General features: G+C 37.2%; 2 protein-coding genes across 4 annotated transcripts in view; one reads left to right on the forward strand and one right to left on the reverse strand.

Moving 5' to 3' along the window:
- afap1l2 (actin filament associated protein 1 like 2) overlaps positions 1 to 1,024 on the forward strand; it is a 44,903-nt gene extending 43,879 nt beyond the window's left edge. For all 3 annotated transcript variants that reach the window (XM_089122215.1, XM_039664998.2, XM_039664997.2), the window contains one exon: positions 308 to 1,024. In XM_089122215.1, the coding sequence (XP_088978341.1) occupies positions 308 to 334 (27 nt within the window). In that variant the 3' untranslated portion in view covers positions 335 to 1,024. The remainder of the gene's footprint in view (positions 1 to 307) is intronic.
- Positions 585 to 19,827, reverse strand: vwa2 (von Willebrand factor A domain containing 2). Its single transcript, XM_039664999.2, has 15 exons — positions 19,704 to 19,827; positions 18,746 to 18,839; positions 15,883 to 15,947; positions 12,640 to 12,714; positions 11,759 to 11,892; positions 10,751 to 10,860; positions 9,471 to 9,665; positions 7,749 to 7,882; positions 7,538 to 7,667; positions 6,804 to 6,859; positions 6,604 to 6,711; positions 3,997 to 4,575; positions 2,730 to 3,281; positions 2,524 to 2,646; positions 585 to 1,868 (listed from the first exon to the last, which is right to left on the reverse strand). Exons 3-15 carry the CDS (start codon positions 15,932 to 15,934, stop codon positions 1,729 to 1,731), a joined length of 2,388 nt encoding a protein of 795 aa, XP_039520933.2. The 5' UTR covers positions 15,935 to 15,947; positions 18,746 to 18,839; positions 19,704 to 19,827; the 3' UTR covers positions 585 to 1,728.
- Positions 19,828 to 20,219: the final 392 nt, after the last annotated feature.

The following is a 20,219-nucleotide window of genomic DNA, read 5'->3' on the forward strand; positions in this document are numbered from 1 at the left end:
AAATATGTTTTGAAAAAAAATCTCTTATACTCTCCAAAATTGTGTTGTGAAATATTGCTATTAAAGTAACATATATATATATATATATATATATATACATATACATTACTATAAAAAAATATGTATTTTAAAATGTAATGTATACTGTGATGGCGAAGCTGAATTTTCTTAAGTCATGTGATTCTTCAAAAACCGCTCTAATATGATTTGCTGCTCAATAAACATTTATTTTCATTATTTTCAATTTTTGTTTAACAATATGTTCCTGATTGTTATTGCCTGAGCTGATGTCATTCTTCTTCTACAGGAATGGGAGAAAAAATCCACAACCTAATAGATGGGAACAGCGAGTGCAAAAAGACTTTTTAGCCAAAGCTTAAAGGACTGCTAAGGCAAATGCTTCAGGCAGGGAGGGGAAGAGGGTGTGTCCAATTCCCTGCAGGCTCCGCCCCTCTGATACATCACCCTCCACTCGTCCCTGCTTCTCTGCTATCAGAGGCTGAGATTGCACTGGGTACATCAGGCAGCTGATCCAAGACAATATTTTCTGTTCCCTGCCAAAAAAACGCCACTGGACAACAATAGATTTTAAATCTATTCGAGTCATTTAATGTAAGAGAAAGGAGGAGAATGATAGAAACTACTCTTCCAGTGGTGTGCACAGTATGTGAAGGATGTTTCACACGCTTGAGAAGAGACCAAAAAGGAGTTTAGGAGTGCTTCAGAACCACTATTTTTATATTGTCATTTATATTAGATTCAAGACTTTAAATCAGCCATTTGGTACATTGTAGCTTGGTTCATGTATGCTGGTAACCAAGATGTGAATATATATAACATATCCGTTCAGTGTTTTTCGGTTTGTTACTGTACGCTAGCTGAAACATGCACTTTTTATTCAAATAAAAGTTTGTTCTGCAAACTATTCATGCAAACGGTATCCTGCTTTGAAATTGCAGAAAACAAAACTCAGTCCCCCCAGTAGGTGGAACCAAAAACAATAGAAAGTATTTGAGTTAGACAAGGTTCTGGAAAAAAAAAATAATTAATAGCTTTACAATAGACAAACGCATCACTGTAACTAATGATATGTAAAAAAAAATAAATATGGTCAAAAACATAAGCCTCTAACATGAGGCTTTCTGTTACACAAGGATTTTTCATTATGACAGATCACAAGCAAGTCCAAATCTCAGACAGAAAACATGTTCATAAAAGGTCTTCAGTGCTGAATAATCAACACAAACAGCATCAGAACCTCTTAACTCTTTCCCTGCCAGCATTTAAAAAAAAAAAAGAAGAAAATTTGCCAGCCACCACCAGAATTGATCATTTTCACAAAATGTTCATGGCCCCAAGAATATTTTGTTGTATGGATATCCGAGCATGCAATGAACAGCCTCCACAAAACAAAAAACATTTTATCACTTGTTTCTGCTTCTTTTTGCCTGATTCTTTAATCTCGTAGAAGATGTGTAATAGTATCCCCTACTGTATTGGAGAAACATTGTCATAAATGATGGACATTTCCATTAATGGCAGGGAAAGAGTTAAGATTAACTAAATGTAAAAAATCCTAATTTTTAAGGCACTAAACGCATTTACAAAATTCATGAAATAGATACCTGTGGAGTGTCGTCTGGATTGCGTGTTCACCACCAGAGTGAATTGTAGAATGAATGTTAACCCATTGCTGAGCTGGGTCTTTGTGTGTGTAGTGTGCGTTGTTCATCTGTGCTGTGTTCGGGACACATGTCTCTTGCGGAGCTCCTTATAGCGCTGCAGCAGCTCTTTTTCACTCTTGTGCTGACGGCGCCTCAGGCCTGCAGGTTTAGGGAGATCTCCTCTGCTTGGTGGATCTCTGCTTCCTGAAAAAAAAAACAAGTTCACAAAAATACATAAATCAGAACACCTAAATATAACCTGTCAACCGTCCATTCTGAAAACACCAAAATTATGACCGTCAAGCGGGCACAGAAAAATGAATAAAACATTCTGACAACATAAGCTGATGTGTGAATCCGTTTTAATTTGTTATAAGATGGGTTAAATAACCAAGATTTGCATTGCAAAAAAATCTTAAATCTTAATCACATTTTTGTCTTACATATTTGTAATTATTTGTCTTACATTTTGGTATTATTTTTCTTACTCTAAAGGAAATATATATAAATACCCAGTTGGGGTAAGAAAAATAAATAGTGTATATATGATATACTGAATAAATATACCTATTTTTATATTTATATACTGTATATATATATATATATATATATGGTATAAACTTAAAGTTTTAGAAGTTTTTTTCGAAAGTTATTTATATATATATATATATATATATATATATATATATTAATTGTGTGTATTTACTTAGGTTTTAATAAAAAAAAAACTAAATAAGGTGACTAAAAATATTAATAATAATATAGGGTGAAAAAATACCTACAATACATACTTGTCAACAGGAAAACGAGACTATCCATTACTAGTACAAAAGCCTAATTAGTAGTTAATGGTACTGACGTGTTTCGCAGTGTGGACCCTTCCACCCACGGCATTCACAGCGATAGCTGCCATTGAGAAGCACACAAACGCCATCATTCATACAGGGGTTGGGACTGCACAGATGAACAGGTTTCTTCACGTCTGTAGAAAGCGAGTAACAGTAGAATATAAATCCATCATAGATGAATAAATGTTTCCAAAGGAGAATATTTGTGCTGTCGTACCTGCACACACCATCTGTACCAGCACATCCTCAGAGTATTTCAGGTCATCATATGAAGGTACAGAGATCATGTGGTCCTCAGAGCCGGCGATGCGGATGAGGACCTCTTGCTGTAAGCTCCCGATGCCAATCACAAACACTGACACTCCACTATCACGGATCTTCTGGGCGGGCACAACTGCATCCTCCACACCTGTCCCATTAGTCAGCACCACCACAGCCTTGTTGACTCCAGGACGCGCTCCTTTCCCCACTGTCAGGCTTTGGGAGAGCACATGGAGCAGGGCTGAACCTGTAGAGGCCTTCCCACCCAGAAAAGCAGCGTCTCCCACTGCCCTCAGCACAGCAGAGCCCGAGTCGTACTTGTCCAGGTCAAAGACCGTGACGGGCCGCCTACCATAAACCACCAGTCCCACCTGAGCCACATCTCGATTGATGTCAAACTGCACTGAGGTGCTCCGAACAAAGTCTTGAAAGTGGACGAAATTGTCCTTGCCTACAGCACTGGAGGCGTCCAGCACAAAAACAAGGTCCAAAGCTTGACCCAGACAGCCTAACAAAGACAAAAGGCATTAGTATAACAGTAAAAAAAATAAACAAATAAAAAAAAAAATATATATATATATATATATAAAATAATAATATATAATTAAATTTAATACATAACACTAAATTTAGTTATTGTGAGAACGCAATGGTTTTGTGAGTGAAAGCAATATATATATATATATATATATATATATATTGCTTTATATATATAATATATAATAATAATTATATATATATATATATATATATATAAAGCAATATATATATATATATATATTGCTTTCACTCACAAAACCATTGCGTTCTCCCAATTACTAAATTTAGTGTTCAAGCAGGTCAATCTAGAGAGACATTACTGATTATGAATGAATTATAAACAATCATACTCTTTTTAGATTATTCTTGGACTCTGGAAGTGTATTGTTGATATCTTGTTAGGGTTTATGTTTATTTTGTAATTTTTGTCAGGAGTATATTTTGATTAAGACTGAAGAATTATCATAACCATTCACATTTTTATCTTCGTTAGTGCTGAGGAAATAGAAAAAAAGACGCAATTTTCATAACTTTGGAAACACATCATCACAGTCTGTGAAAAGAGTCCACTAATGTAAGGAAATAATGACTGACTATTATTAGAGGTGAACTATTCCTTGAGGTGCAACGATCTACGTGTGGACTTTACAGTTGTGTCAATGAAGAATGGTTCAGATCTGTACCCTGGGTGTCGACACTGCAAATTTTGGCTCTCAGTTCTGGGATCTTAGAGGTCAATCTGTCGGGTGACTGGTATGTGATGGTGCGCTGGGGGTTTCCTGTTATGTTGTTTATTTCAGCCCTCATCCCTTCTGGTGCTACACCGATGATGAAGATCTCCCTGTCCCGTGCATACTTCGCTGGCTCCACCACAGGGTCCGCCGAGGGCGTCCCCGTGAGCAGCACTACCACTCGCGGCAGGTCGTCCTGAACATCGGCAAACACGGGTGCGCTCTGGAAGCCATTGCGTGTGATGTAGCGAAGAGCATTTCCAGCCTTGGCCTGGCCACCACGGTACTGCATGCGCTCGACGGCCTGGATCAGCTTCGCCGGGTCTCGGTGCTCCCCAATTTTGGCTTCGATTTTCACGTCGCTGCTATACTGGGCCAACCCCATCCTTACAGGGGTGTCAGAGCTCAGTACAGCCTGCATGAAATGCTTTAAGAAAGACTTGAAGCGCAAGAAACCCTCTAGTGTAAGAGAAGAGGAGCCCTCGACCAGGAAGAGCACATCCAGGGAGCAGTCGAAACTCAGAACTGGAGCTGGAAAAAGAGAGACGGTTAAGAGCCGCTTTGATTGACACTTTAAGATTACATTTTCAGATTAAAGAACATGCTTAACATTCCACTTCTGAATTATCTTGTGTTTATTTTAGACTTTAGTTAGGCTCATGTGAGGCTCTTCTTTACCCATTAACACGTACAAAAATGCATTTAAGGAGAGCATAAACAAACAAAAAGATCCATCTTTCAATCTGCAGGTTAAGTGGGGTCATTTGATCTAACCCCTGCCTGTGATGTCATTCACACTGACTGACAGCAGGAGGTTGCGCTTGTCATCATGTTCTGATTGGCCGGAGGATTCTATGTCAGTGTTACAATGGAACTCATGGAGGCTGATGACAGATTCTTGGAATCTTATTTAGGAAACTATACCAGCCCCATCTACACTGTAAAAAAATATTGATGGTTTAACTTAAAAAAGTAAGTAACCTGGTTGCCTTAAAATTTTAAGTTCATTGAACTGGAAAAAGTGAGTTAATACAATGAAGGAGAATGATTTAATCATCAGAAACTCAAAATTATATGTTATCTGAACTAAATAAATAATTTAAGTTGATTTGACAAAAGAAAAAATGTTGTGATTACTGCACTGTAAACAAAAATATTGTTGGTTTAACTTAAAAAAGTAAGTAACCTGGGTTGCCTTAAAATTTTAAGTTGATTGAGCTGGAAAAAGTGAGTTAATACAATGAAGGAGATTAATTTAATCATCAGAAACTCAAAATAATAAGTTATCTCAACTAAATAAATTATTATAAAGTTGATTTGACAAAAGAAAATATGCTGTGATAACAAATCTTGAAAATATTTTTTACAGTGTAGAAAACCCTCACTAAAACATTTATTCAGCTCTCGTTGTCTGAGTAGAGCAGCTAACATAAACATCATCAACATCTTCTGTTTGTCCAGTTGCCCTCTGTTAGGTTTTCAGGTCTATTGCATCACAGACTAATAGTTTTGAGAACAGTTTTTACCCAAGAGCCATCAGAGAACTACTTGGTTACTCACGTAACCTCAGTTCCCTGAGTTAGGGAACGAAGTATTGCTTAGCTACTGTATACGCAGTGGGAAAACTCCTTTTCTTCGATGTGCGACCAATGAGCCCATCAAGTCCCTGAATTCGCCATTATAGCAGGTTTATACGACTGAAGCGACAACTATCCAGTTAAAACAGTGTGACCGGCTACGCAATACTTCGTTCCCTAACTCAGAGGTTACGTGAGTAACCAAAAAGTTCTCTTTCGAATGGTCACTTCATATTGCGTAGCTATACGCAGTGGGAATGCTATGTAAAACACTGCACCAAGTAACTGGTTGCCACTGAAAATCAGGATCCTTGAGCATACAGAACAAGCCATAACCCACATAATTATGTATATACCAGACCAGACCCCGTCAGGTCTAGGAGAATGCTTCAGTAATCACAACATATCATACCCATAAACCCCAACACTGTCAAGGTCATTAGAATATGACAACACCACCGGCCTAAGCGGGTTTATAACGTGAAAATATAACCGGCAAAAAGCGGGTTATATATATGTGAATGTTGTTGTGAACAGTAACAATTAATGATAAAACCGGACACTGCCGGGCCCTAATTATACCGAAAGCACCCTCGCCTGCAGGGAAGCAGCCTGTTTTTGTTGTGTACATTGATTCTTTGGCAATATTGTATGCATTTCAATAATGCCAACGATAAATTTGCTGGTTGCATTTCATGTCACAAGGCAACACATTTAGATGGAAACAGAGTGATATTATTAGCTCATAATTAGAGCATCTCTTTTATCTGAAGAACATAAGACCTCCAAGGTATATTTCAGTAATGACCTAGCCCGAAAGCTGACCCCCACTGTAACGTGAAACCATGAGCTGTTTGTGACAACTCCCACACATGCAGACAATCCACCCAAACCGACCAAAACAAAATACACACAGTGAGACAGGCACAGCCCTTTACTCACTAAGGAGTGTGGGAAGAGAGGCACATGAATGTGAACTCACCACAATCGGGGTCACTGCCGTAGCCTGTGGGACACTCGCAGCGGTATTTATCCAGTCCCTCAGATATACACGTCCCCCCGTTCTGACAGGGCTGAGAGTCACATGGTTCTGAAGGGAGAGAGAATCATTTCTATGAATCAAATTCAGATGATTATGGATATAAATATTCATTATTAAGTAGTCTTATTCTTGGGTCTTACCTGCACAGACAGTTCGGTGACAGACAACGGGGTGCTGCCTGTAAACTTTGTTATACCTGTAAAACAATCCACTTTCACTCCACACATCACTTTCACTCCTTTATGTTTCACTCAAAATTAATAATAATAAAATATATTATTATTATTTATTTATTATCCGTGTTTATTTGAGCTTAAATTAATAGTAATAATGCTATATTATTTTTGGGTCAAAGTTTCTGTAAAACAATGTGAAACCAGTTTCACATTTCTGTTAATGAACTCCTTTATGTTTCACCTCAGTCCACGAAACCTCAAAATGGTTAATAATAATCATAATTATTTTATATATACAGTATATATACACCTTATTATGTTTATATTATGTATTAGTGCTGACAAATCAACTAATTGCATCTGATTTATAATATACTGTATATATATATATATATTGTCAAGGTTTCGACAACCAGTTTCGTTCCATACATTTCTGTTAATGATCTGCTTTATGTTTCACCTCAGGCTATGAAATTTCAGTGAGACTGCGATGCTTCAAAAGGACAAAAACACACACAATATGATACAATACAAACACAGACCTGAGGCATCTCTTTGACTGTATAATGGTGAGACAGAGAGTACATTAAGGTCATTTTGACTCGCCATAGCTATGAATGAATAAAGTGTTTTTTAGACTTTATAATAGCCAAAAGCATCTCAAGATCCATGCGTTTTGTTCATTCCATGTCATTTACCTGTAATGAGGGCAGAGGGATGTGTATGGTGAGTATCCCTTGGACCCTTTCCAGCACATGAAGTTTCCTTGAAGCTCTTTTACCGTCTCCATGGTTTTCTGCACACATGGGTAAGACTCCACCTTACAGCCTGCAGATATCACAGTGCAGGAAACATCACTTGCTGTTCATAAAGGCGCTGTTGATTGAGTCACAGGTGAGTTTTTTTTACCTGAAGGAACGGCAGTGCAGACGGAGGAGGTGGTGAGGCTGGTGAATATTCCATTAACAGCATCACTGAAGTGCTCCGCGAAGAACACATGAGCATCCGATGGGCTGCTCGCAAGTTCATGGAGCTCTTCCCACCTTACAAGAGAAAGACAATTTTCTTTAAAGCTCTAAACAACAAAGAGATAAACATTCGCCTAATGGAACTTTTTTTTCTGCCTTTTTTATTAATACCGGTATCTGCCAGGCAGTAGGGACATTATACGTACATGATATATAAAAAATATAATTTTTTATGTTGTGGAAAGAAGTGTCTTATGCTCTCACTGTATTTATTTGATCAAAAAATATTGTGAAATATTATTACAATTTAAAATAAATTTTCAATTTGAATGTGTTTACTCCAGTCTTCAGCGTCACATGATCCTTCAGAAGTTCTTCTAATATGCTGATTTGGTGCTCAAAAACCTTTCATAGTATTATCAATGTTGTTTTTCAGGATTCTTTGAGAGAATAGAAAGCTCAAACGAACAGCGTTTATTTTAAATATAAATCATTTGTAACATAATAAAGGTATTTACTGTCACTTTTCATTACCTACTTGCTGAATAAAAGTATTTTTATAAATAAAAAAAAATCTTGATGACCTCAGCCGAGGAACTTTTAAACAGTAGCGTATTTCACAGTCAAGTCCAGATTTACATTACACATGGTGAAATAAAATTCTGCCGATATATTTTGAGCAGACAGAGCATATGGTGCTGCAAGAGCTCTGAGGGGTTTCATTCATCCAAACATCCCAGTAATCCACACAAACTCAACACTGATAGACTCCCAGCTGTTATAAATGCCAGTTAAGGTGAGTTTATCCACTAATATTCTCTCTTCCTGCACCTGTTGGAAGCTGCCATAAAGCCTCAAAGTAAAGAGAGCAGAGGAATTACACTATCAGCAGCCTAACCAACAGTGACACCACACATCCAGGCTTTCAGCAGCCTTTTAGTGTGAAATAACACACACCTGTCAGTGTGTCAGAGCTGGCAGCACATCAGTTCACTGACTAATAGAGATGAACACATTTCAAATATGAGCACACCTGTCCCTGAAAAATGTTTCAAAACAATCACTTTTTCATTTTATGAAATTTCTTTAAAAAAATGTTTTAATTCCTATAGCATTCTTCACCGTACCTTAAAGTGCCATGCATAGGAAAATACTACGGTACATCAATATGGTAATCTCTCAGCGCCATGGTATATATAAAGTATATTACACATTACTTTCTGATGGAATACTGTACAATGTTGCTGACAGAGTGTATTACGGAGTGTATTATTACTATTATTAAGGACACAAAAATAAATATAAAGTGATAAAATATTTTACCCAAATAAAAAATATATAAAAAAGACTGTTTTTTGTGACATTATTTTCATGAAAAGTCCATAATACATAACCATTTTTTTTGTGATTTTTATATTTTTATATTGATTCTTATTTGAGTAATTTAAATATGGTGAGAAGATACTTAAATGTCATGAAAATAATGTCACAATTGAAAAATATCTTCTTGGTCCTAAAAATAGGCTTTTTGGTATTTCTTTTTTTTTTAATGGGGGGTTGGAATATTACCTGGGCATGGAACCAGTGGTTCTGTTGAAGCGGGTAATTAGAGATGTGAAGGTTTTATTCCGTGATTGAAGCCAGCGGAAATGTTGTGTGTTACCTTGGGTAACGGATCCCCACGGCAAACAGAATCACTCCAGACAGCTTGAGCTCCGAGGCAGCCAGCTGCACTGCCCCCTGGGACTTTCCGTCAGATAAGAGGATCACGATGCGTTGCACTGTGGAATTGCGTCCGCCGGAAAACCCCTTCCTCAGAACGAACTTCAGAGCCAGACCTGTCTGTGTGCTTCCACCTCTAAAGGAGAGAAAGAGTTACTATAAACATTTCACATTAAGACATAAAACTGAGAGTTTAGAATGTCAAAATTACTACTGTGACGTGATATTCCAGACTTTATTATCAGCCGTGTTGCTTGGTTTCTGAGTGGCACAGTCTGGTTTTTCTTTGAGTCTTCCTTCACTGCCTCTGCTCTAATCTCATTAATTGAACTACAGCGGCCCCTCAGAAGTCTTAGGATAACACAGAAGCCTTTAGTTCCCTTCAGTCCACTGTGTCCTTAAAGCACCCTGCATGATGAAATCTAAACCAGATACAGCACTCTCAGCTTCACACAGGCTACATCTTCATCTTTGGGTTGATCTGTCTTCTTTCCAGTGTTAAAACTGTACATTTTCAGTACTTCATAAATGAACACTTGATACATAAATTGGAGTAAATGGCCAGTTGATTAAGAAAGTGATGTAGGAATTGCAACCAAATCACAATATAAGAATGATTATATATATATTATATATATAAAATACAGTTTCACAAGTAACTTTTTAAACAATGGCATAACAGCTATATTTTATAAGTCAACTATTGACAATGCTTCTTTATACAGCGCTGAAATACATGATCTCCTCCATCCTTCAGGGATATTGACTAATGTCAGTGGAGACACAGGCATGTGCACAGCTGGGCTTCTCTCCATCATCTTTGCCCACAGTTGTTCAGCTAGACAGACGAGTGGTGACATTTTCATGGAGTGGGAATCTGAAACGGTAATTTCACAGCTTGTCTAGGGAGATGTGGTATGTCCTGACTGGGTGATAAGGTTTAGGCCAGCTGTGTGCTCAGAGTGTACAGTAATTCAGCTACTAGTCATTACAGAACCCTTCACTACAAAAAACATTAATTCAACCTCATAAAGTCATCCATCATTACACAGCGCACTCCGACACACATGCACACACATGTTGAGAGTGTATTGTAAACACAAGACCCCCATGGCTGTGTCGACAACGTTTCAAAGATGTAAAATGGAGTGAGATATTTCTCATCCTCCACACAGGAAGTGCTGAGCCCTGATAGACACACAATAACACTAATCTCTGTACCTATAGTGGATTTTCTTCATCTTTTTCTTCAGCTCCTCCTTGCTCTTGTATGAGTCTAGACTGATTTCCAGTTTGGGCGTGGAACCAAACTGAACCACGCCAACTTTCACCTGCCCAAAACAGAGAATGCAGTTTAAACAACATAAACATGAAAAGGAAACTAACAATTATTTAACATAATGGCACAATTAGACTGCATTCAAGAATTAAAAGAACAGTTTACCCAATAATGACGTTCAGTCATTACCCTAATGTTAAGAAAGCTTGTTTCCGTATGGAAAAAAAAGTGAATATTACAGACTTTTTTTTCCTCACAAATGCATGTTCATATCTCACAATTCTGACTTATTTTTTTTCATGAGTTCATATGATCACAACTCTTACTTTATATCTCACAATTGCGAGTTAATTTCTTATATATATCTCATAATTGTGAGATAAAAACGTGCAATTTTGAGAAATAAGTTAGCTCACCATTGACTTTTCAGTTTAAATCTTTTAATTCTGATATTGTGAGATATAAACTCGCAACTGCTAAGGAAAAAAGGTCATAATTGTGAGATAAAAGTTGCAATTAACTTTTTAATTTTTTCTTTTCCGTCGTGGAAACAAGCTTTCATGTCACGTCGTTCCAATCCTGTATTCTGATATTTTTTGTAGCGACAATGGCTGCCATATATCAAAACACAATAAGCACCATAAAGATAGTTTATTTGACTTGTATGCTATATTCCTTTACATCTTCTGAAGCCAAATTATGTCTTTGTGACAAAAAAAGACAAACTGTTCACTATAATCAGTCATTATTCACTAATAATCTTGCTTGTCACAGTTGGTTACAGCACGGTTACTTGAATACATCACAATCACAATAAACTTATTGATCACAATTTTTCATTTATTGATCACAATAAACTTTCATTATGTCAAGAGCTGCATTGTAAATGAAACGACATTTACTTTTGGGTGTTACTTTTAATCAGACATTGATTTCTATGCAAATCTGACCTTGTCTGGGCTGACATCAAGAGCCTCAGACAGCTTCAACATGTAGTGCCGGGATCGTTCGAATCCTCCTTTCCCAACGCTGTAGGAGCTGTCCATCACAAAGAGAATATCCACTGCTGCAGAGCACTGCATCACTGACCACACACAGAAGAAAACACAACGCTTACCATTAAGCTAGTCAACGGTCACTAATGAATTAGTGCGCAAAAAGTCAAGACTGATTAACCCAACTGCACATTAAAAAAAAAACACAGCGGTGATGCAAAACAGCAACACTTACACGTTCACATAAACACTAGCCTATATTTGACACTTTTAAGGAGCTCAAAGGTCACCTCTGGCATGTTCTAGCAGAGATAAATACTCACAAACACATTACAGCAAGTTTGTGCTAGTCAACCGGCTAAATTATAATCCATGTAGCTGTCATGTTAGAACCCGCCGTCTGTCATGAAGAAGGTGATTAGACGGAGACGGCATGCCGCTGTCTGCACCAGCACACAAACACATTTACCTAGCTATAGAAATGTGCACACATAGCACAGACTTGCATTGTTTTTATGCTACTTATAATTTCTAAAGACAGGATTTAGCTAACTTCTGGGGGCAATTTTGGCCCTAAACTATGGCTAAGTAAATACACAAACTCTCACAGGCTTTCTGTGTCTATGTGGAGTCATTCACTGAAACTTTTAATATGAAACTAAACCTTCTCTTTACAAGTAAACACAGGTTTTTGACTCCCTTGCACATTTATATGGAGACACATTGGCATTAGATCAGTGGTTCTTTATACAGACATAAATTCTTTTTTTAAACAGGTACTCTGCAATATGAGTGCATCTGATTTTCTGACTGGGAAAGAAAAATTCAACACTCACTTTCTCCAGCAGCGTTGATTTTCATAATGGTTTCAAGATCTGTTTGCATCTCCTGTACAGAGAAAATTGACCAAACTATAAAGAAAGAGATACTGTAGTTAGCAGTTAATAAGCATAAAATTTCAATTTCAAATGTTCCATTTTAAATATAGAAATATAATTTTTAAATGAAAGCTTGTAAACTAATAACAAAAGGGTCATATTTCACCTAAAAATTAAAAGAAAGATGATATAGTTTAAAGGAGTAGTTCACTTTTTTTTTTAAAAAAAAAACCTTTGCTAATAATTTACTCACCCCCATGTCATCCAAGATGTCCATGTTTTTCTTTCTTCAGTCGAAAAGAAAAGGTTTTTGATGAAAACATTCCAGGATTTTTCTCCATATAATGGACTTCAATGGGAACCAAACGGTTCAAGGTCCAAAAGACAGTTTCAGTACAAACTGCAGATTGTTCAAAGGGCTTTAAACGATTCCAGACGATGAATAAGGGTCTTATCAAGGATTAGGCTGATTAGTTGAATGAACCAAATGTCAAGAAAATTATTTGTTCATTTTGATGAACGAGTTTGAACAGGAGAGTCATGAACGCGCATCACAGAACAGAGTAAGGCGACCATTTGAGCTTATAAAACTTAAACTTTTTTTTTTTTTAAATGAGTCATTGTTTCACTTGATAAGACCCTTATTCATCGTCTGGAATCGCTTAAAGCCCTTTAAACAGTTTGCACTGAAACTGTCTTTTGGACCTTGAACCGTTTGGTTCCCATTGAAGTCCATTATATGTAGAAAATCCTGGAATGTTTTCATCAAAAACCTTAATTTCTTTTCGACTGAAGAAAGAATGACATGGATATCTTGGATGACATTGGGGTGAGTAAATTATCAGCAAAAGTTTCCTTCCTCCTTTAAAAACAACCTATTTTTAGGATTGTTAAAGCTATTTTAAAACAATTAAGCACCACCACCAAACCTTGTAAATCTAACAGAAAAAAAGTGCCATCACTGTAACAGGGAAAAATATTATGATATATTACTTAAATTAGTTTTTAATACATCATGATCGTAAACATTGCCTGTGGTAAACATAACTTAATGATACTTTAACGTTATGTTCTACAACATACACTGCACACCCCAACTGTCTTTTCCAGTTACTTATTATAAGAAACATACGTTTTCAAAAATAAAAACATAACTGTTTCGAAATTCGCGTTTTCAGTATGTGTTTGTAAAGTATGAGTATCATCAAGTTATGTTTTCCACAGACCTTATTTTACTCATGAATTGAAGAAAAAAATATATAAAAACCCATAGGAAAATCTTGGCGAATTACTCTTCGGGCTTCTGATACCTCTTCATACCTCTGATGTCTCTATAGTCTTGATCATAATGCAAAAAATCTCAATGGTCATAAAAAATATTTCAGGTGTAATGTGACTTAGACATGTATTTAGTGTTACTGACCAAGGTACTCCCTCAGGCACTGTCAAAGTCAACAACAGGTTGCACAAATGAGTCATTTGAGCACGACTCCTAGATAGCTGATCTGACCCCAAGACACAGCTCCGTATGGAACACCCAAAACATCTTTCAGAGAGGAATAATTTAGAACGATCGGCATTCCAGCAACGCCCACTGGACGTGAAGAGAACGGTCAGGCTGTCCTAGCCTATGTTTCCCGCTCGAGTGAGCAGGGTTCAGAGCATGCTCTCTCATGCATACAATCAATGATTGAGAGGCAGGGGCCATGAGAACAGCCCAGGGCAGTGAAGACCCTGTGCAACGCTCCTGTGGAGTGGAGTGCGCTTGAGAATCACACACTTTAATCATGTGCTTTTGTCCCCTAACACTCATGCCATCGTGATGAGGGCTGTCTCAGCACATCGCCATGGAAACAGACCTCGGCCTAAGAAACCTGCAGGATGCCCCGAGTAGATGAGATGTTGGGGTGCGTCAGAATGTTAATGGTTTAATTCCACCGACAGTGAAGATAAATACCGATGTGTCATTCAGAATCACTGGATTCTCACAAGAACTCCAAAAGAGCAAACCGATACCTCAGAACCTTTGCAAATAAATGTAAAAACTTTATGAAAATAGTAGCCAAAGTAATTTAACACCTACATTTTATGTATTTATAAAATAAAGCTTTTATTGACACCAGCCTCAGAAAACGACTCGTTTTTCAAAGTGGGAAACTATGACGTCAAAGAGGATAAAACACCACCCCCGCAAAAGAAGATCAATGCCTGCTTCAACACGGCCGGTTCAGCCCCGCCCACCGATTTGCGCGTTACACGCATAGTAAATAACATAGATGCCTACCTCGTGATAACAAACCAGATCGAGAGTTAAACTCATTATAATATGCAAAGCTGTTATCCACTCACAGCAGTGGGCGTTTACTTTCAAGTCTTCAATGCGAGACGCCCATAAAAACCGAGCATTTTAGAGCTAAGCTCAAAACTAGGGTAGAAAATAGCCCATTAATTATTCTTTCTGATGTTTTTTATGTAAAAACCAAGCGAACCTCATAAGTTGACCTCAGACAACAATATAAAAAAATGTAATAGCCAGTTCATGACCCATTTAATGATTTTGTTTGAATATGTTAGGCTACTATTATGCATTTTTACATCTAAAGAAGAAAGGATTGGTAATCCTAGAAAGGGGATGTCAGAGCTAGTTATTTTCATATAATAGAGGACCAGCATCAATGATGTATGGCTCTGAACAAGTCAACTTGTACTAGGTTACAATGAATCTCCCCTCAAACCCTGGGGTGATCCCTTCTGACAGGCTGTGGAACCAAGAGACATTTTATCGCCTGATTTGAGCGGTCTGAAGGACTAGTCTAAATCCCTCCTCAGATTTATGGCATATGTTCAGGAACGTAAAATGGGAAAATATTTCAGGAACACAGTAAGATATCTCAATTCAGAACTCGACACTCCAACAAATCAGCAGGACAGCCAATAAAGAATAACAAATATGTAAAGTAAATATTTTGAACAGATTTGGATCTCTTGGCAAATGATGTAAAAGTTAACGCACTTGTTGAGAAAATAAACATCTGGCTGAAATTCCTTGAGGGCTGTAATGAATTATTCTTTTCAGATACTGAGTTACAAACAACACATTTCTAAAGCACAATGAAAGATTTGCATCTAAAAATCAACAAACAGTATTTAAATCTCTAAAAAATAAATAAATAAATAAAGTGCTTAGTCACTTTCTCTTACCTTGGCCAAACAGGAGAAAGAGAAGGAGATGCAGCCGACTTCTAGAGGACATATTGCATTCAGCCCTGAAATGTGAATAAAAAGAATAAAAAGTTAAAAAGTCTAGCAGGAAGTCTTTGAAGAGGCCAACTACTGAGTAACTGTGGCTAAAAAAAACATGGCTTTGAGAATTCTAACAAAGAAAAAGCAGCAGTGAGAGAGACTATCTGGGAAAACAAAATCGGGAGAGAACGATATCTTGGAATTTCACTCATGAGATGGTGGGCTTGAGGTTACTTTGTATGGACCCCCACTGGTTGGACAAGCTAGGAACGAGGAATGGGAAAGATCCAGGCTGTCTGAGGGCTAGTTTGTGATCAAACCCAACCAACTAATGGCAGAGGGACTCGGGTAGCATGAAGTCTGCAAAGAGAGTCTGTACCCTTATGCATCATTAATGACTGACAGCAGTCAAGCCCTGCACTACAATTCAAAGGACCCATGGTAAAATTCATATGGGTGGGCCAACTCTCCCCTGAGCCCAATGAGGAGGCATTAGTGGGCCCCAAACAATGTTCCTAGTCGTCCCCCTGATCACAGGCAAGCTCAAGTCTGAGCCAGCAGTCAAACTGTCGTCACATCAGACTAATCATTTACCCGTCTGTGTTTTGAGAAAAGAGGAGGGACAGCCCAGTGATGTGTGGAGAAAACAGAATGATACTGTTCATCTCAGATGAAGTCCCCCTGCAGCCGCAAAATACTCCTGTGCCACATTCCCAGAGCTTAAGGTCAAAGTTCACATCTTTAAGAGCCCAACTTTATTATTAAATTAAACATGTTGACAAATGCCAGCTGGCTGCACCAGACAGGGGAATTATTCACCGCCACGAGTCACTGGATTTAATCTCAACGCCTACCCGTTCTGCTCTGCAATCAAAGTCAAGCCAACACACATCCAAAACCAACACTGGGAAATACAAGAACTGGCTCATGTTCAGACTACTAGAATTAGCTACTTATTTCTAAATGCATTATGCATTAACCACAGGATGACATTGTTTCATTTAACTGTTGTTCAGCAAGGACACATTAAATTGGCCAAATTACGCAATATTTATGCAAATAAATGCTGTTCTTTTGAACGTTCTATTAATCAAATAACCCTGAAAAAATACATTATGATTTCCATAAAAATATTAAACTGCACAACTATATTCAAAATTCTTAAAAAATAATACATTTTCTTGAGCACGAAACAGCATTATTAGACTGATTTCTGAAGGATCATGTGACACTGAAGACTGGAGTATTGATGCTGAAAATTCAGCTTTGCCGTCACAAAAATTAAATACATTTTAAAACATATTCGAATAGATGGTTATTTTAAATAATATTTTTTATTTTGACCGAATAAATGCAGCCTTGGTGAGCATAAGAAACTTCTCACAAAAACATTGTCATCTTACATTTGTAAGGACATCCATAACACACACTTAAAGACACCTACCCTCACACATTACAGCTGATTCAATTTTACAAACCTTCCCAAACGTAGTCTTTGTGGTTGAGAAGAAGAAAAAAAATCAGATAACAGTATATTTCAAGTCTATATACCGGTAGTCAGATCTTCATCCAAGATGACAATCATACTGGTGTGCATTCAGAAGAATCTTTCCTTCAAATGTGTTTAAGAGACATTTAAAGAGCAGAAGCAAAATGTTTATGTCTGCACTGTTGTATCCGATTGGTCAGGCTCCAGGTGTTAAGAGCAGTTTAAAGGCAGAGTGGTTATCAGTTTTGGAATGAAATAAAGTGACTGTTGAGCCAGTTTGGACCCGTGAAGTCACTCTTTCATCGTCTCTCACGATTGGACTTCTGAAGATACCCACAGAGCACCACTCGAGAGGAAACGTAGCCACCTGACATTCTTAAAGATAGAATCTATTCTGTAAAGAACCAAATCCAGCAAACTGAGAGAAAGACTTTTGGACAATCCAGCCACACAGCACCCTTTCTGAGACTTCAGAAATTTTCGGTCTACAGTCGTTGAAGGGAATCTGATAAAATCTTACCCTGATAAGGTGCATTTCCTACTCATGAATGAACAGCAGGAAGAAGACAGCACTTGTTCAGGTGCCATTTCAGAAAACCTTCTTTGAGGATGATAATCATCTAGATTCTAAGAGCACCTCACAATCCTGCCATACGATAACCTTGACTAACAACCCGTCTCGGTCTGTGTAACAAGTGGAGCCGTCTAGGGCCAGATCATTGAGGATCTGCTCCCCCAATTCCTCTTTATTCCCAATTTCATACATTCCTCACTGGTCTAAGCTTTCACTTTAATTATTTCCTACTTTATCAATGAACAATTCCTAACCTGATCTTTTAGATGCACAAACCCCAAAAAATATGATCAGCCTCACCCCGGGGGACCTCCATGCTAAAATACAAAAGCCAGCAATAATTTTAATGCACTTTTTACAACATTTAATGTTGTAAAACATATTTTGCTCAGACTGTCCTCTCAGATAACCATTTATTTAAAATTTGCTGCAAGGTTTAATAATTAAAAAAAAAAAAAAAAAAAAACATATTCAGCAACAACAAATTTGTACTAATCTTTAATTTTCTTTCTTTCTCCCCTTTCATTGCTTGCTGTTGTAACTGTAATTTATAAAAGTCCTTCTATGGTGTAGCAAATTAGCTTTAGCTACAAGCACTATCATGCATTGGATGGTGTCAGTTTTATCTATGTTTATTGTCTCTGTCCCAATTCAAATAAAACATTAAATAAATAAAAGTTGGAAACTACATCAGCTTTCATACAGTTGTATGATATTGTTAAACATACTAAAGATATTGATTTAACTGCAGAGCTTACGCTTGTAAGTGGACGAGAGACACACGGGACAGGTGTGTGCAGCTGCTTGATCCCACTGGGAGGAAATGACTTGAGCTCAGTGCACTGGACTCTCCTGTAATCAGACGAGTGACAGTAAATGAGAAGAGAGGCTGAGGATGAAAGGACACAGCACTCAAATGCCTGATAATAAGGTCCTTATTTAAGGCTCACTTATTAAAACTCATTTGTGACAATCCATTTTCATTGGAAATTATGAGCAAACTTCACTTTAAGACATTTAGAATTATCAATTCTCTTAGTTATTTTGAGATTGCTTCGTATCGTCCTGTGCAGTGACGTCACGCATGCAGCCGCTACAGAATTGCAGTTAATTTTGCATTAATCATTGTTAACTCTATCTATTTAGCATTTGCTTGATAATAATGAACGTAATTTTGTAATAAACTTAATAAAATTAGCCTGTTACATTCTTTAATGCGGAAGTTAGTATAAATCTAATTAAATGCCTGTTTGTATTCTGCAAAATGAGTTCACTTTCCCAAATTTTTTTTAAATAAAACATTTCATTCATTCCATTCCGCACAATGTTGTTTCCTAGAAGAAATAAATATATTTGTTGTAACTTAACATATTAAGTATTAAGTTGTAACGTAACATATTCTGTGTTTTCATTTTGGTAACGAGGACGATTTAGTGAAGATAAAATTAAGCCAACAAATGTTCAATATATTGTCCAAGCATGTAACAAAATTACGATGTTAAACAATTTTATTGACACTACTATCCATGAAGATATTCTTGAGAAAGAGCAAGACCTTGAAATTACTCCAGTCAAGGTTCAAGTTCTAGCACCGCATCACCGACCATTTTGAGTTTAATTTCGTATAACTTCAGCTAAACGACAACTTCAAACATTTCTATTTAAAATTAGCCACGTTAAAATCTCGTAATAGTTCTTATTCACAATGAGTCTCACCTCTCCGTCCTGTTGTCCCGCAGGTACTGAAGTGTCAGTTTCTCCAGTTCATGTCGTGTTGAACAGAGGGTGCTCTGCTCTTCTACTTCCGCACTGACTTCATGCTCAATTCAAATTACTCTAAACCTCTCATCAAACCAAGACCAAAAATACCCCTGAGACAAAGTTATTAAAAGTGCTACCTTTTTTCATGTCATTCTCAAAAAAAAAAAAAAAGGATTAAGTAAGGAATTGACGAATTGTTCATCCCACAATGAAAATTCTCATGTTTCAAACCAGTACATCTTTCTTTTGAGTGACATGAGACTTTCATTCCCGTATAGCGTGTTTCTCAGTGAAGTGAAATGTGACAGAGGCTTTATGTCTCATTAACATGTTATGTGCCACAGAAAAAAAAGTCTAGTTTAGATGTGAAAAATAACAATAAATCTTTGTGAGAAAGTTTTTACAAAGACAAACCCACTTAAAAGGCTCACAAAACTAATTAAAAACAGTTGGTACATACTCTATAAAGGA

This window comes from Pimephales promelas, chromosome 17 (genome assembly GCF_988280905.1).
Source record: "Pimephales promelas chromosome 17, fPimPro1.hap1.1, whole genome shotgun sequence".
In the NCBI taxonomy this organism is placed as follows: Eukaryota; Metazoa; Chordata; class Actinopteri; order Cypriniformes; family Leuciscidae; genus Pimephales; species Pimephales promelas.